Genomic DNA, 24,111 nt, shown 5'->3' on the forward strand with positions numbered 1-24,111 from the left:
CTTCAAGGCACTTTTTCAGGATGGATTGGAATCTGTTGCAGGAATGTTATTTATTGTACTTTGCTGTCATTTGTAGGTGCATTGAACTGGATAAAATTCATGTTGATCTTTTTCTTTGTGCGGAAGGTCCCTGTGATGATTCAGGGACCATGGACTTCCCATCCAATCAGGGCTTGCATCATGCATTACATCAGTGCTAATCCCTCAGTATGTGGGGCATTCTTTTCCTCTTGTCCAGAGTACTGCATCATTCCTCCTGGGGCCAGTCTTTTCTGTCCGGACATTTTTTTTTTTTATCTCCGCTGCCACTTTGGCTATGCTGGCCTGCCTATCTCGTACATGGTTCTCACATTCCATGTCCAGATGGTGATGGTATTGGTCAAAAGCAGGAAGACTGGCTTTGTGGTTTACAGGACTGTCTGGCTTTTTCCACAAGGCATCATAGCTCTCTGTGAAGAAGATTCCAGTCTTCCCAAGGCCCAGGATGTCTTTTGGTTGATGTTTCTGTAGCTAGGATTATTTTTGCATGCTGGGGTAGCTAGCACCACACATAACCCTCCTTGGCTTGGGACAGGCCATGGTTGTTATATTAGTTAATGCTCTAATAATATTCTTGGTTACATTTAAACTTCAATTAAAAATGATTGCAACAAAGAGATGATTCATTTGGTAAACATATTAATGTCATTAACCGAGAGAACATTATCACCTACAACGAGTACAAACTAAATCCTCAACAGAATCACTATTGGATCTAGTTAGGATGACATTTAACATCAATGACAACAACTTTTGCTAATTTTTCTCGGACTGAAATTCAAGTCTGGACTTGTGGTTTTTGACATCTGAATTAGTTGGAGTTCTGCGTTCCCTCTGCTATCCTACATGATTGTCTCAGTCACTCTGCAGTTTAGATGGATAATATGCCTTCACAACCCGCTAGGAGGCGGCTCAGCTTACCACAGCTAACATTTTCAGACATTCCAGATTGCACATCTTAAATCACAGAGTTCTGGGTAGTACTTTACAATGCTGATATAATATTGTCGGCAAGCTGGGAATTTGATATTTATGGATTCTTATATATTTCCACCAGATGAGAGGTAACCACTTCCTGTTACGAAAGGGACAGATTTCACCAACTGCACTAATTTACCTTCTGCTTCTAACCACACCACTGCAAAGTCAGCTTTGTCTCTTTCCATGAGCTGTTTGTCTGCATATGTTTCATAATGAAAAATAATCTCTCTCCAATTAGTAAACGGTTATAGTACATAGGGGTCTTCTTGTTCCTGTACTGTATTTTTTGGTATATCTCCCTTTCGTCATCGCCAAAAGTCTTATGCCCAATGATATTTAAATACTTGCTTTCTAATCTAAACATTACATGTTTCCCACAGAAATGGCAGTGTCTCTTCAATGTTCGATACGTGTATAGTATGTGTCCTTATTTCCTGTTCTAACCTCAGTGTCTATCAGTGTTGGACTTGACCCTCTCTGCTTGGTCCCCACTCAGACTTTTTGCCTTTTCCACTCCTGATTTATGAATTCCAGTTTTGTCTACATTAGAAATCTGTGCGCATTACCACAGCTAACTAGTGCTAAAGTGCTTTCTCCCTAAAACATGGTATAATTGGCTTACCCCTGATTGGCATACTTAATTTACATATAAGTCCCTTGTATATGGTACTTACTACATTGCAAATTATGTGCTCTAGTGTGCCTGCAGCACCCATTGTGCCACCCACTTTAGTAGCTATCTAAAACATGTTTGATGCCAGCCATTGCAGCCTGTTTGGCAGTTTTGAAACTGCCAACTCAACCTGGCAAAATAAACTTTTTTCCAGGCGTAACCTTTCCTTTTTAAGACATATACATCACTTCTAAGGTAGGCTGTAAACAGCAGGGTGCATTGTATTTATAGCAATGGGCATGTGTTTTTATGTTTTACATGTCCTGGTAGTGGACAAACTCCTAAACGTATTTTTCACACCTGTAAGACCGTTCCCTTCCATTGAATAATATTAGGTTCCCTTATTACATTTATTATGTGACAACTTTTGATTGGAAACACTTAGGGATATCAAGTTTGGACTCAAGTGAATTGTAATGTAAAATCCTCTTTAATGGTAGAGTCTGATTTTAAGTCACAATTCTGAAAATGCTACTTTTAGAAAGTTGGTGTTTTCTTGCCCTAAATGTTTGGTACCTGCTGCCTGTGCCCTGGGTCACATGACTGTGATAGCTTAATTGTTGGCCTCCCATACTTGACCCTAGGCTAGCACTCTTCTGAAAGAAAAGAAGAAATCTTGAAGTTTTGGACTCTTTGTGACCGCATACAGGCCCATTCATGCCAAGACTCTGCCACCGGCAATGACCACCAACAGGAAACTCCGTTGAACCAGACTCTTCGCTCTACAGCAACCACTGGCAATGCAGATTCTGCACTTCTCTACAGCAACGACAGCCTGCAGTATCTGCAAATGAGAAGTTTCATTAATGACCGTCGGCAACACCTGATCGGGTCTTTGTGCTACATCGACGACCGTATGTGACGCCAGACCTGGTCTTTGTACTACAGCAAAGACCATTCACAGTGCTGTCACTGCTCCTGGCAGCCTTCTCCACCACGAACGGGACTTTCCAGGGCACACCTTGAGAAGCGAACTTTTTCAGTTGGATTAACCTAGTCCTTGTATCCGGCCAGCACTCCATTGCGGTCAGCCTGAACTTGTGACTTTACCCCGGACTAACAGGACCAGATAACCATGAGTAGCACTTTGTGCTTTTAGGCTCTATATCTACCTAAACCGTTGAAATTGCTTATCTATGGCTCTACTTTTTTGTTGTTCTGGTATCATTCTAATTAAGAAGATTTTTCTAAATTGGTGTAGGATTTTTCTTGTTATGTTTTCACTTTTTTACTGTCAAAGGGCTGCATGAGTACTTTATACATTGCCTCTAAATTAAGACTTACTGCTTTTTTGCCAAGCTACCAGAGGGCTAAGCACAGGATAATTTAGTGACTTTTGGGATTCACCCTGAGAAGGATTTTGGTTGTTGCTTGAGTAGGATATTCACCTCCCTCAATCAATATCCCAATTTCGTACAATCAGGATTTGTCAGTTAATACTTCAGTTTAGGAACACCCTTTTTCACCTTTCCATCTGCCTTTTAGTTAGTAATTGAAAGAGCCTAACCATTCAGCTCATCAGCTATTGTGTATTTTTCACTTATCTCACTGCACAAGATCAAGGCTTGTACCTACATTATACCTCTGAGTACAATAGGACTTTCTTAACTAGCGTGCACTGTACTCGCCATCCATCAATTAAGTTTAGCTTGTTGACAAATCCCTACTATTTTCATATGGTGTTTGGTACAGGGTTTGACTTGCCTATAGGGCAATCTGACAGTACCCGAAGGTTCAGTGTGTGGGCTGTTTTTTGGCTTTTTTGTTTTTTAAATAATTTATGCCGTACAGTTTTTGTGACTGGTAAACCCATCAGTAACCAGACGTAAAAAAAGTTACATTTGGTATATTGCGCAGATGTAAATTTATGAGTAGCATCTCTGTGGTTTCCAGCACTCTATGCAGTACAAAATATGGGCCCAAATTAATTTAGGTGAAGAGTTCTCACTGCTGCTAAGTTTGTATTTAAGACTCTTCGACCAACGCATGGTGCATGACATACGAAGTAACTGAAAAACATGTGCAAAGGACAGAACAATTAGAACGGTACACAGAGAAAATTTAAATAGAATAGGGGAAAGGACACAGCCTATTCAGCTATGAGTGAGGCTATGCTGAGCTCTTCCCTCCCATCCTCCCAGCATGTCCTTTTTTTCCCAATACATTTAAATACATTGCACCCTGCCCTCTGGTTTGTCCTGGACCTTCCTTATGGCTGACTTATATTTATAAAAAGTTAAGGTTTAGGCCTGGCAAAAGGGTAATCTCACCAGATCTACATGGCAGTGTGGAACTGCCCAACAATGCTTTGCAATAGCAGACCTGAGACAAGGATAAAGGACTACTTACATGGGTAGCACAATCAGTGCTGCAGGCCCACTAAAATCATTTAAGTTACAGGCCCTGGACACATGTTGTGCACTTTACTAGGGACTCCTAAGTAGATGCTCATCCTTATAGAACTTCATTCTTGTGGGTAGGGACTGCAAAAACCCTGGAGCGAATGAAATCTTGCTCTACCCCCAAGAAGGATGTTCCATAATTCTTCATTGACAGGACTGAGGTACTCCAGAACCCTGTGAGTCACATGAGACTGACCGCATGAGTCCTTAGAGCACACATTGGGGGCACAGATTCAAGATGGATTCAAGACACAGTTACCCAGAGTCTGAAGCAGGCAGATATTTCTGTAGGGCAGGGATTAATCTATTTTCAAGCAGGTTCTGAATAGAAGTGGCCACTGCATAGATTTAAAAAGGTACCAACCTCACAATCATTTGTTAGTATGACTAAACAAACCTCTAATTCCCACTCTTCCCACAGTGAAACTGTCTGCCATAATAGCACAAATGTGGCCATCACAACAGTACTGGTAAAACTCCCATGTTGGCCAATCTACAGGCTATCATCCCTCCAACCAAGCATTCGCAGTGAAATACTCTAACCAAGTAGTTCAGCAAAATTTCATAGTCTTTGACACTGCAGCTAAATTGACCGGTCTAGCAGTACCAAATGGGCCCAAAGCTTTGCTGACTTGTAGCCTGACATTCTCTCCCAATAACTTCTGAACCTTGATGTTGAGATAATTGGAAAGTAAACAACATTTTCTTGATTTGTGCTGGGGAGTTGGCTCCTATGATTAAATAACAGCTGGCTGTGTCTGCAGCATCCATTGTGGGCTTCCTCATCATGAGAGGTATGAAAAATCATAGTACTCCATTGTCCAGAAATGTTCAATAATTGCTGCATTGTTCGCCACTTTCTCCGCTACATGTTCATTGGTAAAAGAATGGCAGATTGCCCTGGCAGAGTGGTGCATTCATGCCCTATACGATATTTGTATCCAATGCACCAAAGGCGATGGGAATAATGCTTGCAATAAGTCTAACTGCTGGCAATCCCTCGGGTAGCATTCTAACCCATCAAGCTTTTGCCCACCATGCCACCTCAGTCTGGACCCAGCAGTATGCAAATCAATCTTGACCCTGCTCCAAATAGAAATAGCCCAGACTAAACTGCCAGGCCCCGTCTTCCCTGACCCAGAACACAATAAACCAAGACTGGGTTCATCCTGATTGAGGCTTGTCAGTTGAGTGAAACGTGGTTCCAGTGACACAATGAGGACATACATTTGCCACTTAACGTGGTACAGCAAGCACAATAACTATTTTAGATGTCAAAGTCCGAGACAAGTGATAATGTGGATGTGGGGGACGTGGCCAAGCAAGATGGCCGGCGGGACGCACTTTCGGTGAGCTCCCGCTCCCTGGCCTAATCCTGCATAATTTCTTGGGGTCCCTGTGATCGCAAGTTCCCCCCCCCCCACGGCAGGGGAAGTTGCCTGGACCTTGCGGACAACCTCAGTTCCTGGATTGAGGGCTCGGGTCCGCAGGATCTGCCCAAAATCTCTGGGGTGCGTGAAAAGGAGGAGTGTGCACGGAGGCCCCGTTGGGCGTGCTGTGCTTGGAGTGGCATGGGAAGGGGTGATCTGCTCTCCCCCCCCCCCCCCCCATTGGAGGACTCCCAGATCGGCTGGCCTGGTGAGATCACGGTGCTGCAGTGCGGGTGGAGCCGGTTGCCAGGTGCTGTGGCCCACCGTTGGAGCAGGCCTGTGCCCTCGAGTGCCTGTGAAGGGCCCTGCCTGGGCCCACCTGTTCATCCTGGTGCATGGTGAGGAGTGGGGACCTGGCAACAAACTCTGGATTGGCTGAGTGGGGGCAGTGAAGGACCAGCTTGTAGCTCCTGGACAAACAATGGTGCTGCCTGCATGGTTGAGCTGCGGACTCTAAAGTGGTGACTTAGCTGGCCAGTGAAGTGCTAGTAGCCCAGTTGTGGGCCTGCCTGGTACAGTTGTATGGAGTTTGCTGCTTGGGTCATCTGGGGAAGAAAGAACATACTGACCTCGGGCGGCTTATCTACGATAACGCCATGTGGCTGGCGTGCTGTACAGCCTAGTGACTGCTCCTGCCACTTAAAGTGGGTCTGTATTTGTCAAGCGCCTCTGCTCCTCATCAGGGTAACTCATGGTGCAGACGCTACGTGGTTCCTTGTCAGCTGTGGTATGGGATGGCACTGACAGTTGGTGACATCGCAGGGGAATACCATTGAACAATACACCACGCCGGTGCCAGACACAGTCTGGGGGGGGCCCCCCCAGTGAGCCTTCGCGAGCGGAACTTCTTGCAGCTATACAGGACTCCAGGGTGTCCCTTGAGGGAAAAATAGAAACTATGGCGGTGGAAGTCAATCTTCTGGAGGCAGATCTCAGGAAGGTCTCTGAGAAGGTCAAGGTAGCAGAGGGTTCCATAGTGGAGCTGCAGACCGAGGTGAGCTCTCTGCGCAAACAGATGGTGCAGGTTAATTCTATGGTCAGAAGGTTGAAAGCAAGATTGGAGGATGCAGAGGGCAGGTCACGTCGGAATAATATCCATTTGCTGGGGTTCCCAGAACGTGCGGATGGAGCCAAGGTGGAAGGCTTAGTGGAAAATTGTATAAAAGATGTGTTGCAACCAGTTGGATTGTCCAGGGTGTTTGTGGTGGAGCAAGCTCACAGAGCCCTGGGATCGCCGCCTCATCCCGATGCGCCCAGGAGAGCTATTATTGCCCAACTACTGAACTATAAGGATAGGGACTGTATCCTCAGGGCAGCCCGCGAGTCGGAGAGAGCGTTTTTTGAGAATTGTAAAATCTCCATTTATCCTGACTATACGAACAAGGTTCAGACCTCTAGGAAAGGGTTTATGGAGGTGAAAGCCAAACTCCGTGCCATGAACGTCCGATACATGTTGCTATAGCCGGCACGCCTGAAGGTGATATCTGGGGGGGAAATCCCACTTTTTTGATCGACCGAAGGAGGTTTGGAGGTGGCTGCAGATGTGGGACAAAGCTGCTCCTAGTAGGATGGAGAGGACTGGCTTGACTGTCCGTTGTCCTTCGGGCCCGGCTAGCCCGGATTGGAATCTCATGGGGAGAGACAGCTGGAGGGCACTGCAGACCAGATAGTGGACATTGTTGCTCCAACCAGAGTCGAGATTCACAAGATGGAACAATGGCTGTGGTAACTCCTGGATCGATGGGAACGATGGTTCCGGGTGCGGAGTCGCTCCCGGTAGACACTTAAACCGTTTTCCTGATTTTGGAATGCCGATGTCGTGCTCTCTTAATGGAAGGTCTGGATCTCCGTGGAGGGCACCTGGAATGTTGCTGGTGGTTTGCCATACGGGGGCACTGTTCAACTTTGAATTTGCACATAAGTTGTATGATGGGGAACAAGCAGTTTTCTGCACTCTGAGTAGATACTCAACTACAAAACTTTTGTGGCCAGGGTGGGGGGTGGTCACTCCACAGTCGTGGTAGGGCCTTGAAGCTGGGGAGTTGGGGATTATGCTGTTGTCCTGGCAGCAATCATAGGTATGGATCTACAGTATGTGTTTGAATTACTGTTCATCCAGGGTGGGAACTGTGGAGTTTTGTTGGTTGTTTGGTTGGTCCATTGTGTGAATGTTTGCAGGTTATAATAGCAGTGCATGTGTGTGTGCAGGAGATGGGATGTTAAACTTCCTGGTAGGGAGGAAAGGGGTGAGGGGTAGGAGGGACTGAAGGGGAAAACCTATTTGGTATGGGACAGCAGATTAATATACTGATGTGGAACATCAGGGGGCTGAAGAATTGCACCACACGGTATAGGGCACATTCCTTTTTTAGACGTCATAAGGTCCATATTGCCTGCCTCCAGGAAACGCATATGACTCAGGAGGAAACTCAAAAGTTAGCAAAGAAATGGCGGGGTCAGATGTTAGACGGGGAGCCCCTCACCATTCTGAATATTTATGCATCTAATGTGGATGATCCCTCCTTTTATGAGGGTATCCCTGAGATTTATAGGGGATGGGATGGATGCGCCTCTTATTTGGGTGGGTGATTATAACTGTATCCTGGATGATGAAAAGGATCGTCTCCCGCCTAGATTGGGGACCAAGCCACTGATGATGACATCCCTCGCAGAGGTAATGCACAATTTAGGGCTATGGGATGCATGGAGGGTACTATACCCGTAGGGCAGGGAGTATACATGTCACTCTAAGGTGCATAACACACATAGTAGGCTTGATTGGTTTCTCCTGGGTGGCCTGAACTCATCACAGATTTTGGACGTTGGTCATCTGGGCAGGTTTTTGTCTGATCATGCACCTGTGTTGATGCAGCTGCCCTGGGGACCCGATAATACTGAGCTAACACGTAGTTGGAGGATGCCTATTGGCTTTCTGGAAGATGCTGGATGTCGTGACAAGGTGGCGGTGGCCATCAAGGACTATTTGGACATAAACTGGTCCACTACGGATTCTAGAGGTATGGAATGGGAAGTGCTGGAGGCGGTTGTGAGGGGAGTATGCATTGGTACGCAGATGACACCCAACTCATCCTCTCCCTCACCCGCAACCCCACCACCGCCAAAACCAACCTACACGCTGCTCTCCTCGACACCGCCAACTGGATGACAATTAACCACGTCAAGCTAAACTCCAACAAAACCGAGATCATCATCATCTTCGGCCCCAACAAAACCATATGGGACGACTCCTGGTGGCCCACCGCCCTAGGCCCCGCACCCACCCCTGCAAACCACTCACGCAACCTCAGCATCATCCTGGACCCCTCCCTCTCCGTGACACAGCAAATCAATGCTCTAACCTCCTCCTGCTTCCACACACTCCGCACTCTTAAAAAAAAAAATAAAAAATAAAAATCCTTCAAATGGATTCCCCCAGAGACCAGGAAGACAGTAACCCATGCACTCATCCGCAGCAGACTAGAGTACGGTAACACCCTCTACGCCGGCACCACACTCAAACTCAAACGCAAACTCCAGAGAATCTAGAACACAGCCGCACACCTCGTCCTTGGCCTCCCCCGCCACGAACAAAAATCACCACACCTCAAATCAATTTACTGGCTCCCCATAGACAAGAGAATCACATTCAAGATCCTCATCCACGCACACAAATCCCTCCACAACACCCGCCCAACCTACCTCAACGAAAGAGTGAACTTCCACACTCCCACCTGCAACCTCCGATCAGCCGACCTCGGCCCAGCCACAGTCCCCCGCATCCAACGCACCACCACAGGAGGCAGGTCCTTCTCCTACCTCGTCCCCAAAACCTGGAACTCCCTCCCCACCAACCTTCGCAAAAACCAAAGACCTCCTGCTCTTCAGAAAGAACCTCAAGACATGGTTGTTCGAACAGTGACCCTCCTTAACCCCCACCCCAAGCGCCTTGAGACCCTCACGGGTGAGTAGCGCGCTCTATAAATTTTTTTGATTGATTGATTGTTACTGCTTGTGCAGTGGGTAAACAAATGGCGCAAGAACTTACTGAATGGGAGGACAAGTTGGCGGCAATGCAGGGTCAGACAGCACTTATGCGTGAGGCTGAGAGGCTGAGAGGGAACCACTTCGGCTGTGCAAGATAGTGAACAACTGCTGAGGTACATTAAGCAAGGTAACACTTCGAGCATGTAGACAGTGCTTGCATAGGGAGGGGGATAAGGCAGGCACATTATTGGCATTGATTCTAAAAAGAGAAGTGGAGAATTCCCCCCCTCCACATTGTATATTAGGAATGCCAAAGATGAGATGATTACCAAGCGCAAGTGTAAGGAAATGCCTCCTTGGCATGGTTACCCCCTGACTTTTTGCCTTTTGTTGATGCTAGTTATGATTGAAAGTGTGCTGGGATCCTGCTAACCAGGCCCCAGCACCAGTGTTCTTTCCCTAAACTGTACCTTTGTTCCCACAATTGGCACAGCCCTGGCATCCAGATAAGTCCCTTGTAAATGGTACCCCTGGTACCAAGGGCCCTGATGCCAGGGAAGGTCTCTAAGGGCTGCAGCATGTCTTATGCTACCCTGGGGACCCCTGACTCAGCACATGTACACTGCCTCACAGCTTGTGTGTGCTGGTGGGGAGAAAATGACTAAGTTGACATGGCACTCACCTCCGAGTGCCATGCCCTCAACTCACTGCCTGTGGCATAGGTAAGTCACCCCTCTAGCAGGTCTTACAACCCTAAGACAGGGTGCACTATACCACAGGATTGGGCATATGTGCATGAGCACTATGCCCCTACAGTGTCTAACCAAAACCTTAGACATTGTAAGTGCAGCGTAGCCTTGAAGAGTATATGGTCTGGGAGTTTGTCAAACACAAACTCCACAGTTCCATAATGACTACACTGAAATCTGGGAAGTTTGGTATCAAACCTCTCAGCACAATAAATGCACACCGATGCCAGAGTGGGATTTATTGTAAAATGCACCCAGAGGGCATCTTAGAGATGCCCTCTGAATACCAGTCCAACTCCTAGTGCTAGGCTGACCAGTTTCTGCCAGCCTGCCACAACCAGACGAGTTTCTGGCCACATGGGGAGAGTGCCTTTGTCACTCTGTGGCCAGGAACAAAACCTGTACTGGGTGGCGGTGCTTCTCACCTCCCCCTGCAGGAACTGTAACACCTGGCGGTGAGCCTCAAAGGCTCATGCTTTTTGTTACAGCACCCCAGGGCATCCCAGCCCGCCCCATCGGCCACTGCCCCCACTTTTGGCAGCAAGGCTGAAGGAGATAATTAGAAAAACAAGGAGCCCCTAAGGTGTCCTGAGCTGAGGTGACCCCTGCCCTTAGAAATCCTCCATATTGAGATTGGAGGATTCCCCCAATAGGATTAGGGATGTACCCCCATCCCCTCAGGGAGGAGGCCCAAAGAGGGTGTAGCCACCCTCCAGGACAGTAGCCATTGGCTACTGCCCCCCTGACCTAAACACACCCCTAAATCTAATATTTAGGGGTGACCCAGAACCCAGGAAATCAGATTCCTGCAACCTACAACAAGGACTGCTGACCTGAAAGCCCCGCAGAGACGACAGACACCAACTGACTTGGCCCCAGCCCTACTGGCCTGTCTCCAGACTCCAAGAACCTGCAGAGCGACACATCCAACAGGGACCAGCGACCTCTGAAGCCTCAGAGGAATGCCCTGAACCCGAAGGACCAAGAAACTCCCAAGAACAGCGGCAACTTTGCAACTTTCTAACAACTTTCAAAGAACTCACTCTTCCCGGCGGAAGCGTGAGACTTCACACTCTGCACCCGACGCCCCCGGCTCAAGTGCCAGAGAACAAACACTGCAGAGAGGACTCCCAGGCGACTGCGACCTCTTGAGTAACCTGAGATGACCCCCTTGCACCCCCACAGCGACGCATGCAGAGAGGATCCACAGGCTCCCGTGACTGCGACTGCCTGGAACAAAGAACCCAACGCCTGGACTAAGCACTGCACCTGCAGCCCCCAGAACCAGAAGGAACCGAACTCCAGTGCAGGAGTAACCATCAGGTGACCCTCTGCCTAGCCCAGTCAGTGGTTGGCCCGAGAAGCTCCTCTGTGCCCTGCCTGCACCACTAGAGAGACCCCCGGGTCCCTCCATTGATTCCTATTGAAAACCCTATGCCTGCTAAGCACACTGCACCCAGCCCCCCTGTGCCGCTGAGGGTGTGTTTTGTGTGCCTACTTGTGTCCCCCTCCCCCAGTGCTCAGCAAAATCCCCCTGGTCTGCCCTTCCGAAGACGCAGGTACTTAGCTTCCAGCAGACCAGAACCGGAGCACCCCTGTTCTCCATAGGGGCCTATGTATTTTGGGCCCTCCCTTGACCTCTGCACCTGACCGGCTCTGTGTTGCTGGTGCGCTGACTTTGTGGTTGCCTTGAACCCCCCCCCCCATGGTGGGCTGCCTATGCCCAGGAAACTGAACTTGTACGTGCTTAACTTACCTCAGAAACTTAACCTTACTTACCTCCCCCAGGGACTGTTGATCTTTGCACTATGTCCACTTTTAAAATAGCTTATTGCCATTTTACTAAAACTGTGTATGTTACTGCTCTAATTCAAAGTTCCTTACTTACCTGTGTGGAGTACCTTGCATTTTATGTATTCACTTCAAATCTTGAATCTTGTGGTTCTAAAATAAATTAAGAAAATATATTTTTCTATCTAAAAACTATTGGCCTGGAGTTAAGTCTTTGAGTGTGTGTTCCTCATGTATTGCATGTGTGTACAACAAATGCTTAATTCTACCCTCTGATAAGCCTACTGCTCGACCACACTACCACAAAATAGAGCATTAGAATTATCTAATTTTGCCACTATCAACCTCTAAGGGGAACCCTTGGACTGTGTGCACACTATCTCTCACTTTGAGATAGTATATACAGAGCCAACTTCCTACAGCAAGGATACTCTTAAGTTACTGGTGGAGCACCTGCAGTGTATCGTGGGCGGTAATCCCTGAAGAGGAGTTGGCAGGGTTTCTACAGCTCATGCGGCTGCCGCGCTTAGAGCCTGAATGCAGGGAGGCTCTTGAGACAGCCATAACAGTAGAGGAGTTGAGCGAGGCGATGGAGACCATGTCGAAATCTAATTCGCCGAGGGGGTTCCGATTGAGCTATATCAAGCATTTCCCCTACTTCTTCTGAAGAAATTGTTTGTGGTGTTTGAAGAGGTGTGACAGCGTGGCGTTCTGCCGGAAACCATGCACCAGGGCATTGTCTGTTTGATGCTCAAACCTGGGGAGATCCTGGTGATCCCTCCGCCTATCGCCGCTTACTACGTTGAATAGTGATGTGAAGGTCCTTTGTAAAATATTGGCCACTAGGCTTCGAGGAGTGATTCGGAGAATGGTGCATGAAGATCCATGTGGTTTCATTCCGGGTCGCAGTACGACCTATAATTTACGTCGTTTGGCACGTGTGCTGCATGAGACTGTGGGTAGGAAGGATGAGCTGGCACTAGTGTCATTGGAGCTGGAGAAAGCCTTTGACAAAGTAGAATGGGGCTACCTATTAGCGGTGCCGCAGGGTATGGGGGGTTTGGCTCACAAATTTGTGTGTGGTTGCAACTGCTATATACAGCACCTGTCGCGCCTGTTCGGGGGGGGGGGAAGAGTGTTCGGGGGGGGAAGAGTGTTCGGGGGGCGAAGAGTGTTCGGGGGGCGGGTGTTCGGGGGGAGAGTTTGTTCTGGGGAGAGTGTGTTCTGGAGGATCAGGAGGTGGACGAGGACTAGGAGGAGGGGGATGAGGACTAGGAGGAGAAGGAAAAGGACCAGGACTAGGAGGAGGAGGAAAAGGACCAGGACTAGGAGGAGGAAGAGCAGGAGGAAGAGGAGGACTAGGCGGACTAGGAGGAGGACTATCCGCTTTCTCCACTTCTTTGTTTTAGCTGCCTAGCCACTGGCGATCTGAGAGGAGCTGGAGCCCTGGGGTATCAGAGTGTGGCAGGCCACACATACTATCTCTTTATATGTGGTTGATGCACTTGTGTATCTTCGTGAACCCGGTGTTTCAGTACCTGCGCTGTTGCAGCTGTTGGAGACTTTTGGAGCTGGTTTTTGAGTGAATAGGAAGATGTCACTCCCGTACCCATTGGGTTCTCTCTGTGGTGCCCCTCTGGAGGAGCTACCAAGGGTGGGGCTCCGATGGGAGCTTGAAAGCTTTAGATATCTGGGGATTTAGGTGACTCAAACCATAGCAGCCCATGAAAAACACAATGTGGAACGAGTAGTGTCCGGTCTTGAGCGGTCGGTGCTATTCTGGAATAAACTACCTCTCTCGATAATGGGGAGAGCGGCTGTAGCCAAGATTGTTTTTTTGCCAGGGTGTCTTTATCTGGTTCAGAACTCACTGTTACCGCTGCCTGCTCAACTTTTTAATCAACTTTTTAATCGACTGGACAGCTTGCTGATCTTGTTGGTATCGGCTGGGCGGTGTAGTAGGGTGGCATTGTCAACGATGCAAAGGGAGTTGGAGGAGGGAGGATTTGCAATCCCTAACATTAGAAATTACTACTATGCAGCACACCTACAGCACACTGTCAAGTGGATGACACTCTGACAACTGGGAGAAGAGATTGTTTGTAGAACTGTTGGGTGGGAAGACACTGGCACATTTACTAATGTTGGGTGCCCGGTCTGAATCAGATGTACCATATCTGTTTAGAACTACTGCTTGGATATGCGGGCAGGTGCTCAAGAAGGTTCTCAAACATGATTTGATAGAGGGTTAAAGATCTGGAACTTAGCCCCCTGTAAGGATATGGATGCTTTAATGTCAATGGAAGCCTAGAGATTGGGAGGAGGTGCAGTGGTGGGACATTTATACCCCAACGGAGAATTTATCTAATTCTTGGATGCTCGAGATACATTCGGACTGGGCCCAGGTCAGTTCTTGCAATATGCCAAAATGAAGTGTGGCCAAGGAGATCTGGAGTGAGTTTTCATTGGCCCCTAAACTATCGTTGGTGTTGAATGGACTATTGAATTGGGGTGATGACGCCCACCTGATCACTCAGTTTTAAAAGGCCCTTAGGAGGACCAATCTGGCCCTACAAGCGTAGCGCGCAGGGCATGGGAGCGCAATTTTGGAGAGTCTTTGGAGGAGGCAGATTGGGCAGTGGCATTATCACTAGTGCGTGCTGTGTCATGCAACAACAGGTTCAAACTATTACACTTTAACATTGTGCACAGATCGTACATCACATCTGAATCAAGCTCAATAAGATCGACCCAGCAAGGGGGGGGCGAGTTGTCCTAAATGTGTCCTGTTGGATGCTTCTTTTCTTCATTTGGCCTGGTCCTATCAGATGGTGTATTAATTCTGGCAGAAGGTGGTGGGGAAAGTGGAGGAGGTAACGGGACTAGGGCTCGAAGTGTCCCCTGTGACATGCCTTCTAGGAGTGGTGAAGACGCCCGGGGTAGGAATATCCCATACAAACACACAACTGGCCTTAGTGTTGACCAAACGTAGGGTGGCCATTGGTTGGATGAGCTCCCGGTGCCTTCAGTCTCTTGCCGGATTCAATACTTGATGGAATAGGGTGCTGCCAAAGAATAACATCTGCGCAATGATGCAGAGGGGAAAGGGCACTCACGGATGTGATTGCATGGGGGACATTACTGGAACACTTCTCCAGGGTGGGGAAGTTAAGTCTTGAGGGGGAGCATGGGTAAGGATGACTGCTGGAATGCTAGGTGTCATGCTTAAAGGAGCGACGAACAACTGTGGTTATGTTGTGTTTACGTGATTCATAAGAAATGTACGATTTGGTCTCAGGCGGATCTTGCAGGGAGAGGAGGGAGGTGTCATTTTTATTGTAGTGGGTATTAGATTCTTATACATGAATGCATGTCTGCCTCATACTACAGAAACCTGACCAATAGGTACAAAAGAAAAAGAGTCTGTCATCCTTGTATTGATGCGCACTGTACTGCTTTTGATGGTTATGTTTATTCAAATAAAAAACATCGTCATTAAAAAAAAAATGTGGAAGTGAGTAGTTCAGATGGAACCCCAATTTGATACACAGATATCTTTCTTCATCAAACAAAGAAGCCATCACAGAAGTGGTGTCCTTAGACATGTGCATTATTTCTCAGTGAAGCCAAAGGTTGCGAAGCCAGTTCACATTTTGAATATTCATCAATACCTAAAAAGATAATAAAATCAAATACTTTTCTTGATACATTGATAAAAATGTATTAACTTTTGTTGCCCTTGGCTGCTCAGGATTGGGCAGGTATAAACGACCAAGCACAATCTTGGGCTTAGTTTAAAAAAAAATGCTTAGTTTGTAGCATACTTGTCTTGTTAGGGATATGACCTAACAACCTTTTTATGACACTTAATCCTGACTGTAATGCTCTACCACACACTTTTAAGGCGCTGATAAAGGCAACAAATATCTACTACGGTACAATGGATCCGAACTCGATTAACCCTGGAAAAATATTTAGACGAAAAACAAATCAGTGTAAGCGCAGTAGAAGTTATCTTTTGTATAAAGGAGATGTTGCAAGTCAAAGGTTAACTTTTGTTTTCAATGAACAGGCCGTTACATGTAATTTGGGCACTGGAGGGGCTAGCGAGTAGCTCATGAATTTTCCTTCTCACTTCTAACATTCATAGTGCAGGTGCACCTTAACTCTGGCCGCTAATGGGCATCGGCCCCTGCCACATTGCCTACTTAGTTCCTGTTTGCCTGCCACTACCGGATGTCTCCCATGAATTTCGGCTTTGCGATGGTTTGGACATGCAGGATAGTCGAATCGAAAGGGCCCATTACCTGCTGTCCAGATTGAACTTCTTGGAGCTCCTCCACCGTGCCATGGAGCCATACGCATACATGGAACCTCCAAGCATGGAGCGCAGAGCCAATTTTTAAAAGGGGCGTTGGAAGTGGCCAGGCCATAATTCTATATCCAATCCTCAGTCCCTCATATACAAGAAACGGCTCCTCCCGTCTTAACACCAAATGTGGGAAGGGGTTAAAGGTTAAGGAGGGAGTTACTGGCTATAGCCCCTATGTACGCCCAAGAGGAAGAACACACAGGTCTGTATGGTGAAGTTCTGAAGAATCCCTTGTTCTCATCCTTGGAACCAGTAAAGCACCCTGGGTCAATAACAGAAATCCCTGCTTCTGTTGGATCTTACCCATAACCTACCAAGATCGTGAGAAAGGCTGTTAAACCAAGGCTTACCAGGAGGAAGGGTGTGCTAGAATATCCTATACTTTACCCACTAGTTGAATTGAAGTGATACAAGGAAATCTTTCCACTATTTGAGTGTCTTCTAGTACCTTGGAAGCTCATGGGTAGAAGCAGGTGTGGCACCCTGGAATGTCAGCTGTGGCTGCTTTTATGCAGCCAATTAAGTCCGCTCCCTGGTGACTATTCACTTCTCCTGGTGTGTGTAGTTGTCATGATTTCCCTGACTCGCATATTTCTGCATTGTTGAAATTGAGGTGTGACAAACGATTCAGTGAACTGCATGTCAGGTGCATCACATGCTCGCATTTTTGCATTGCATTTTCCAAATTGCCACATTTCTGGGCACACAATGTACTGCTCATGCAGAGCCTCCCCAGTGAGGCCACCATATCTCTCTGTGTGCCCGTTCCCACTTAAAGCTAGCATACCATCACCAAGGCAGAGAATACCCCCCCCCCCACACACTATAACTAAGCGAAGAGAACCCACTGTTTCAATATTTAGCTCCCATTTAAGGAGTGAGTCAATCTCAAGATGCTCAGGGCTTGCATTTACAATTGTTTACAAACTGAATCCTTCATACACGCAAGACATTTTCTGTTCATCGATAGGGAGCCTACTCCACTGTACTGCAGGAAGAAACTGGGTATAGCCCATTTCACGGTGTATGTAGACCACAACTTCTCCACAGAACCTCTTGGTGACTCTTCAATTCTTTTCAAAAGAGACTGCAGCTCAGTTCCACTAATATCCCCAAACCAAATACCTTCCGCTGACACTGCTCACTGTACTAGTGCTCAATCTTGTGCAACCTGTTGGGGAATGTAGTTCCTTTCCCTCATTTTTTGCCAGGTTAAATGTGTCTACTATTCCTATGAAGGTTGTTTTGTCAACCCCACCTGTACTCAGAATGTATACATTTATTGCAAAATAAAAACTATAGTAGACCAGTAACATTCTATCGTGTGAACTGTCTTTACCTTACAAAATGTTGACTTAAATGTGTATTAAGAAGACCGAAGAGAGTAATTTTACGGTTAATGAACAGAAACATATACTTTGTTGTAAATGATTAACTGATTAAATAATTTCCTTTTTCCTATGTATGTGAAGTAACCCTGTATTCCTGACACTGACTGATGACCTCTGCATGGACTTGCCGGCTTGTTTTTACCTGACATTCCCACAACCCATTCCTGTAATGTTATGCCTTATTCAGAAAATACAAAATATCACAGGTATGCAAATTTCTCATGTTTGTCTTTTTTTAGATCTCGCCTATATCATCAAAAAAGCTATTGTTGACAGTACCAGTACTCATTGGTTGGCTTTCTTGTCAATCTAATTTGCTTGCTTGTTATTCAATGGCTTTCTTTCTTCCTCTTGTGTTTGTCCCACCTCTGGAGAATAGCTTCTTCATCATCTTTTCATTAGCTGACATATACTTTGATTACATTCAGAGTACCACTTTGTTCTTTTGCTTTTAGCACTCCATGGAAGTACCTGGCACCTCCCTGAGGTTTTGATCAACTATAATGCGGGGGTGGGCTGCCCCAGGGACCACCATCATCCTGGGGCTGAAATCAAATAAAATATAGTGGTGATATCTGGGTTTCCAGAGGGTTTGAGCCATGTTTCAGTGACGAAGGCGATGTTCATGGAAAGGCTGATGATGGTGTCGCAGACTTCTATGGTGTGTTTGCAGAGAGAGCTGGCTGAGCAAAATGCATTGTAGCAGGTGAGTGGCTGTGTTGGGCTTCTTGGTTGGAGTAGCATGGAGCTCCTTATGGGTGGTGTCACAGGAGAAGAGGCAGTGTCGGCAGGACAGTGGTCCTTTGGTGGAGCTTGGGTTGGCAGAGGTGCAGCTCCTTTGACACCTGGGGTCCAGGTCCAGAAGTTCCTTGGGTTACCGGTTACAGGGACATTATAGTTAGGCTCACATTTTAAACATACAAAACCATGGAAATTCACCTGTTATAGTTAGCTAGGGTGATGGATAGCTAACCTACACCCTGATGGCTCTCATCAGCTAAGTGGAAAAACCTGGAAAGACAATCAGCATTGGCCACCTTTGGTCTGTGTTCTACTGTGTAGTCCATCCCCTGTAGGGAAATGGACCACCTGAACAATTTAGGATTATCCCCCTCATCTGTGTGAGCCATCTGATCGGACTGTGGTCAGTTTGCACACCAAGTGAGTACTATACAATTATGGTCTCAGACTTTTCAGGGGCCAAACCACAGCAAAGGCTTCCCTCTCAATGGCATGCTATCTTTGCTCTCCAGGGAGTAGTCACCTGCTAATGAAGGCAACTGACTGATCAGGGCTCTTTTCATTTACCTGTGCCAACACAGCCCCAATCCCATGTTCTGAAGCATCTGTCTGACCCACACATTCTTTTGTGTACTCGGGAGGCCAGTAACACTGGTGCTGAACACATAGCCTCTTTCAGAGTGTCAAAAGGCCTCCTGACACTCTGGTGTCCACATGGAGTTCTTTGGCCTATTTTTAGAAGTGAGTTCTGTCAGGGGAGCCACAATGGTCCCATAGTTCTGAACTGATTTTTTTTAAATACCCAGTCAGACCCTGGAAGGCCCTGACCTTTTCTAGGTTGCAGGAGCAGTCCAATCCAATATGGTTTGGATTTTAGCCTGTAGAGGTTATACATGACCTCCACCTACAAGGTGACCCAGGTATACAACTGAACCTTCCCTATTTGACACTTACTGAACTTAATAGTCAGGCCTGCCTGCTGCAAAAGAATGAAGCACTTCCTTCAGGTGGTTTAAGTGATCCTCCCAAGTGGAACTGTACACAGCTATATCGTCCAGATAAGCTGCACTGAACTGCTCCTGCCCCAACAGGACCCTGTTCGCCAACCTGGTGGCAGGGGCATTCTTTAAGCCAAAGGGCAATACTTTAAATTGATAATGTCCCACTGGTGTGGAGAATGCAGACCTCTCCTTTGATCCTTCACAGAGGGCAATCTGCCAGTTGCCTCAGGGCAAATGTACTTGGCAGCCCCTAACCTATCAATGAGCTCATCAGCTCTAGGTATAGGTTGAGTATCAGTCTTTGTGACTACATTCAGTCTTCTGTAATTCACATAGAACCTCACATTTTTCTTTTACCCCTGGGGATTAGGTTATGGGTACCAGCACCACTGGACTGGCCCATGAACTGTCAGAAGCCTCAATTACCCCAAATTCCAGCATCGTAGCTACCCCAGCCTTGATACTGGTTCTGACCTGGTCAGACAACCTGTACAGCTTGCTTTTGACAGGCAGGCTGTTGCCAGTGTCAGTGTGCCAGACACACCAAGTGGTGAGTCCAGGGGTCATGGAGAACAGCCCGACAAACTGCTCCAACACTTGTTTGCAGTCTTTTTGCTTCTGGACTGTCAGCTTAGGAGAGAGTACAATAGCCTCTAGTAACCCATCCTGGACAGTTTGAGAGAGGAGTACTGACAGTGACTCAGTTTCCTCTTCTCCTCCTTGATCTGTGGCCATCAGTATGGTCATGTCTGCCCTGTCTTGGTGGGGTGTCAACCTATTGACATGGAGGACCCTATGAGAGTTCCTGTGGGTGTTAGTCTACCAAATAGGTACCTTCCCCCTTCTTCTCTAGGATTGGATAGGGCCCATTCCACTTGTCCTGGAGGACCCAAGGAGCCACAGGCTCCAACAGCCATACCAGTTGTCCTGGTTTGTACTCTGGCATAGTAGCCTTCTGGTCATACCAGAGCTTCATACGCTCTTGGGTGGCCTCCAAGTTCCATCTTGCTTTGTACATGTACTCTGCCATGCGAAGTCTCAGGTCTAGTATATTGTCCAAAACATTGTCCTTGGCTTCCTGTAGAAGCTTTTCACAGGACTCTCTCACCAGGCACAATGTGCCTCTTACAGAGTTCCCAAACAAGAATTCAAATGAACTAAAGACAACCCGTTTTTGTGGGATCTCCCTGTAGGCAAACACTAGGCATGGTACATTCCACCAACTCCTGTCCTGAGTTTGTCAGACAAACCATTGATCATGCCCCTGAGATAACTGGACATGAAACTTGTCTCCCTATCTGAAACAACCTCCTTTTGGAAACCCACACTGGTGAACACACTAAGTAGGGCCCTAACCAATGAAGGAGCAGTGATTGTTCTGCGGGGGATTTCCTCAGGGTACCCTGTGGCATGATCCACTACCACCAAGATATACCTGTTCCCTGATACAGTTGGTGGGTATATTTACCAATAATGTCTCCCCCAGTTCGCTGGGACCAGACAACTTTGAGTCCACTAGATACTGGCATAACGTCTCTTGTACACAATGAGTCAGGATGTGCTCTTTAAGAATTAAATTATATAGGCCCCTTTAGGTACTCACTTGGTTGCCATTAATCCAGCCATCTAGTGCCTTCACTGAGACATCTACAAATTCCACCAAGGACTGTGTGCTCGCCTTCTGGGTGTCCCTGAACTTCACCCTGTACTGTTCTTGAGTAAGACCAAATTTCTTGGCTAAACATTGCTTTTTTGTGGGACTATGATTTTGCCTCATCCCCTGCGGGATCAGGAGCCTATTCCTCCCAGCTATTGGAAAGAGTTCCCACAGGAGTGAACCCCAATACTTAGAGTGGACCTCTCAAATGCAGTCAGTCATTTTGTCAATATCATCCCCCTCAGTTTACATGGGAATGATTCCCTTGTGAAGCCTAAAATTAAACCCACACCGCTTGGGCATCTCAGCACCTTCTTCATTGTCCCTGCCACCATTTCTTCGCTCTTCTTCCCTTGCCATCCTCTTCTTCTCCAGCTTGTCCTTCACTATAGCTATGGCTTCCAATCTGAAGCCTGAAGCTTTCTCTCTTCAAGAGACAGCTTTGGTTCTGCTGTAGGGGAGCCTTCCCTCTCTCCCTTAGCTGGGAGTGTGAATCTAGTACTGGTAGTTGTGGACAGTGTGTCATCCTCCTCCTCATGGTGGAGATTGTTCGAAGAGTTACCTTAGTCCAAATTTCAAAAATTCTAAATCAACAGTTTTGTTCTAAGTCAATTTAGCAGATTAATGATCAATGATCTTAACTCACTTAAATGTGTGATGTAATTCACCGGTCCTCTCCAGCAAGCTGATTTCAATGGAACATTGTTGGATTTCTTTTTCGCAAGGCCCCAGTCAAATCCTGGAAGTCTAGAGCTTTCAGTGGTACAAACCTGAAATTGAGGCCAGGTCGTGGTTGAAGGTAGTCCGTTCGACACACGATGTCCGGTCCGTCCATTTATGGACCTTTTTCCCAAAGTTGCTCCAAACTTCTCCAAACCTCTGGAACTTCTTCCTGAAGTTCCCCTTGAGGGTTCAAAGTACACAATACACAGATCCAAGGGTCTAGAAGTTCTGCGATAGTCTTTGGAAGTTTAGGACTACAATTCCCACAATGCACCTGGCCAAATCCTTACGTCCACTGGTCACACTCCAAGCTGGGGAAGTTTGACACAGGTGGTGCAGGCAAACTCTGTTAATGTGTTGCTTTTATTGAGTCCTTTTTTAAACAAGGCAAAGTCCTTAGGGCTGTTGTTCCAGTGTGCAACAGGAGCAGTACTTCAGATTCAAGTCCTTTGAGTAGCAGACCAGGGTTCCAGCAGGCCAGTCCCCCTTCTATTTGTGGTTTCAGGCAGCATATCTAAGTTTCAATGCAGCTCCCCGATATTTATTCAGTCATCTTGGAGGACCAGCGGGGAAGGGAGAGGACTTGTGTCCAGTGAGATGCAGGGTGCCATCCAAAAGCATGACAGCTTCCTCCAAAGTGTGGCATTTTCTTGTCTCACAAAGCACTGCACTTTAAAATCCAAGATTGGGAATTTCTCTCCAGACGTGCAAGACCTGGCTAAACCAACTACTGTTGTGGCTCAATTCCATTAACACTCCCCCTCCAGACCATCTGCAAATCCCATACCTGGACCTGCTCTCTGTCTGTGGGATACAGGGTGAAAGGGTAAGACTGGCTGGCATTCCTTTCCGTCATGTTTCCTTTGAAGCCCAGTTTGATTTACCCAGCCCCCTTCCTGGCCTGGCCTCTGCAGCTGCAGAACTCTCCCCCTCTGCTCAGTGCAGGCCACTTCTCACCTCATCAAAGCAGCCTGGTTAATCCTGTTAAGGCTGACCAATCAGAGGTCACTAGCAGGATGTATTTTGGCTTACAGAAAATAAATTCCTATAATGTATTTTCTGTATTAGTTATGACAAATTCAATAGTGGCAAGTTTTTGGATTTATCATTACCAATCTTTTGAGTCCTTGAATGACACATTTAGCTCCTTCCTAGCAATATTTATGCTAAGTATCTACAATGGGGAAAAATTAAATTGGCAGTTTTCCCCTCACCAGGGCATATAAAACACCTTTTATTATGCCACTGCTTATGGTCACATGGCAGCCCGCCCTCTGGGGCACCTAGGGAAGACATCAGGGTGACTTACATGTACAAATAAGGTAGATTATCACTTTGGAAGTACCTTTAATTCCAATGTCAAATTTGCACACATTTTACTTTTGAAAGAGTCTGCAAGGCAGGGCTGCCTTTAAAAATGACAACAGGCCACACATCAGTGCACACTCCAGTGTAGGAAGGAAATCTACTGGGCCTCTAAATCCCCTTGCCCTATTATATACTAGGGGCTTATAGATAGTTTGAATCACCCTTCCCCAATAATATATGAGGGACTTACAGGAGTCGGTCATTGCCAATTGTAATTAAATCACATTACTGTATATCTTTTGATCAGAGCTCCGGGCCTGGTTAGCAGAGCTCAAGGCACAGTCTGGGTCAGTTACCACCACTAACAGTCAGGAAAATGAGGTGAACATGCTAAAAGGATGACTTTCTCACACTTTTATTTATTTTCACAACTGTCATCTGGGGCCATCCTGTCACGAGGACTACACAAACAAAACAAAACTAGACACAAGAACTAACAAACCAGGAAGAAGAAATGGACATTGGAGCATGCATCTAGCAAATTAGATGAGTCTTCAAGGCCCATCTGAAGATGCAAAAATGGTTGATTAGGCATAGAGAGACGGAAAACCTTTCCCAAAGCTAAACGCCCCTCCGCCACATCATGTTTTCTAATAAATGAATCTCTGTGGCAAGAGGGGTGGGGGGCATAGAGAGCTAAAATGTCTGGCAGAAATTTGGAGCTGTCCATTGAAGGACTGTCTGAACCACACAAAACCGGTTTGACATTGATCCTTTGATGGACAGGCAACCAGTGCATCACATTCTAGGATGCCTTAAGTGGTCAAATTTGCAAAGACCAAAAATCAACCTCACCATCATAATTTGAA

The 24,111-nt window shown here is 46.8% G+C and overlaps 1 protein-coding gene across 1 annotated transcript in view; it reads left to right on the top strand.

The window, feature by feature from the left end:
* Positions 1 to 24,111, top strand: part of LOC138259058 (mediator of RNA polymerase II transcription subunit 1-like) — a 582,859-nt gene that overhangs the window by 408,370 nt on the left and 150,378 nt on the right. The window contains exon 12 of the mRNA XM_069206503.1: positions 17,894 to 18,018. Within this exon, the coding sequence (XP_069062604.1) occupies positions 17,894 to 18,018 (125 nt within the window). The remainder of the gene's footprint in view (positions 1 to 17,893; positions 18,019 to 24,111) is intronic.

Source organism: Pleurodeles waltl, chromosome 2_1 (genome assembly GCF_031143425.1).
Source record: "Pleurodeles waltl isolate 20211129_DDA chromosome 2_1, aPleWal1.hap1.20221129, whole genome shotgun sequence".
Taxonomy (NCBI): Eukaryota; Metazoa; Chordata; class Amphibia; order Caudata; family Salamandridae; genus Pleurodeles; species Pleurodeles waltl.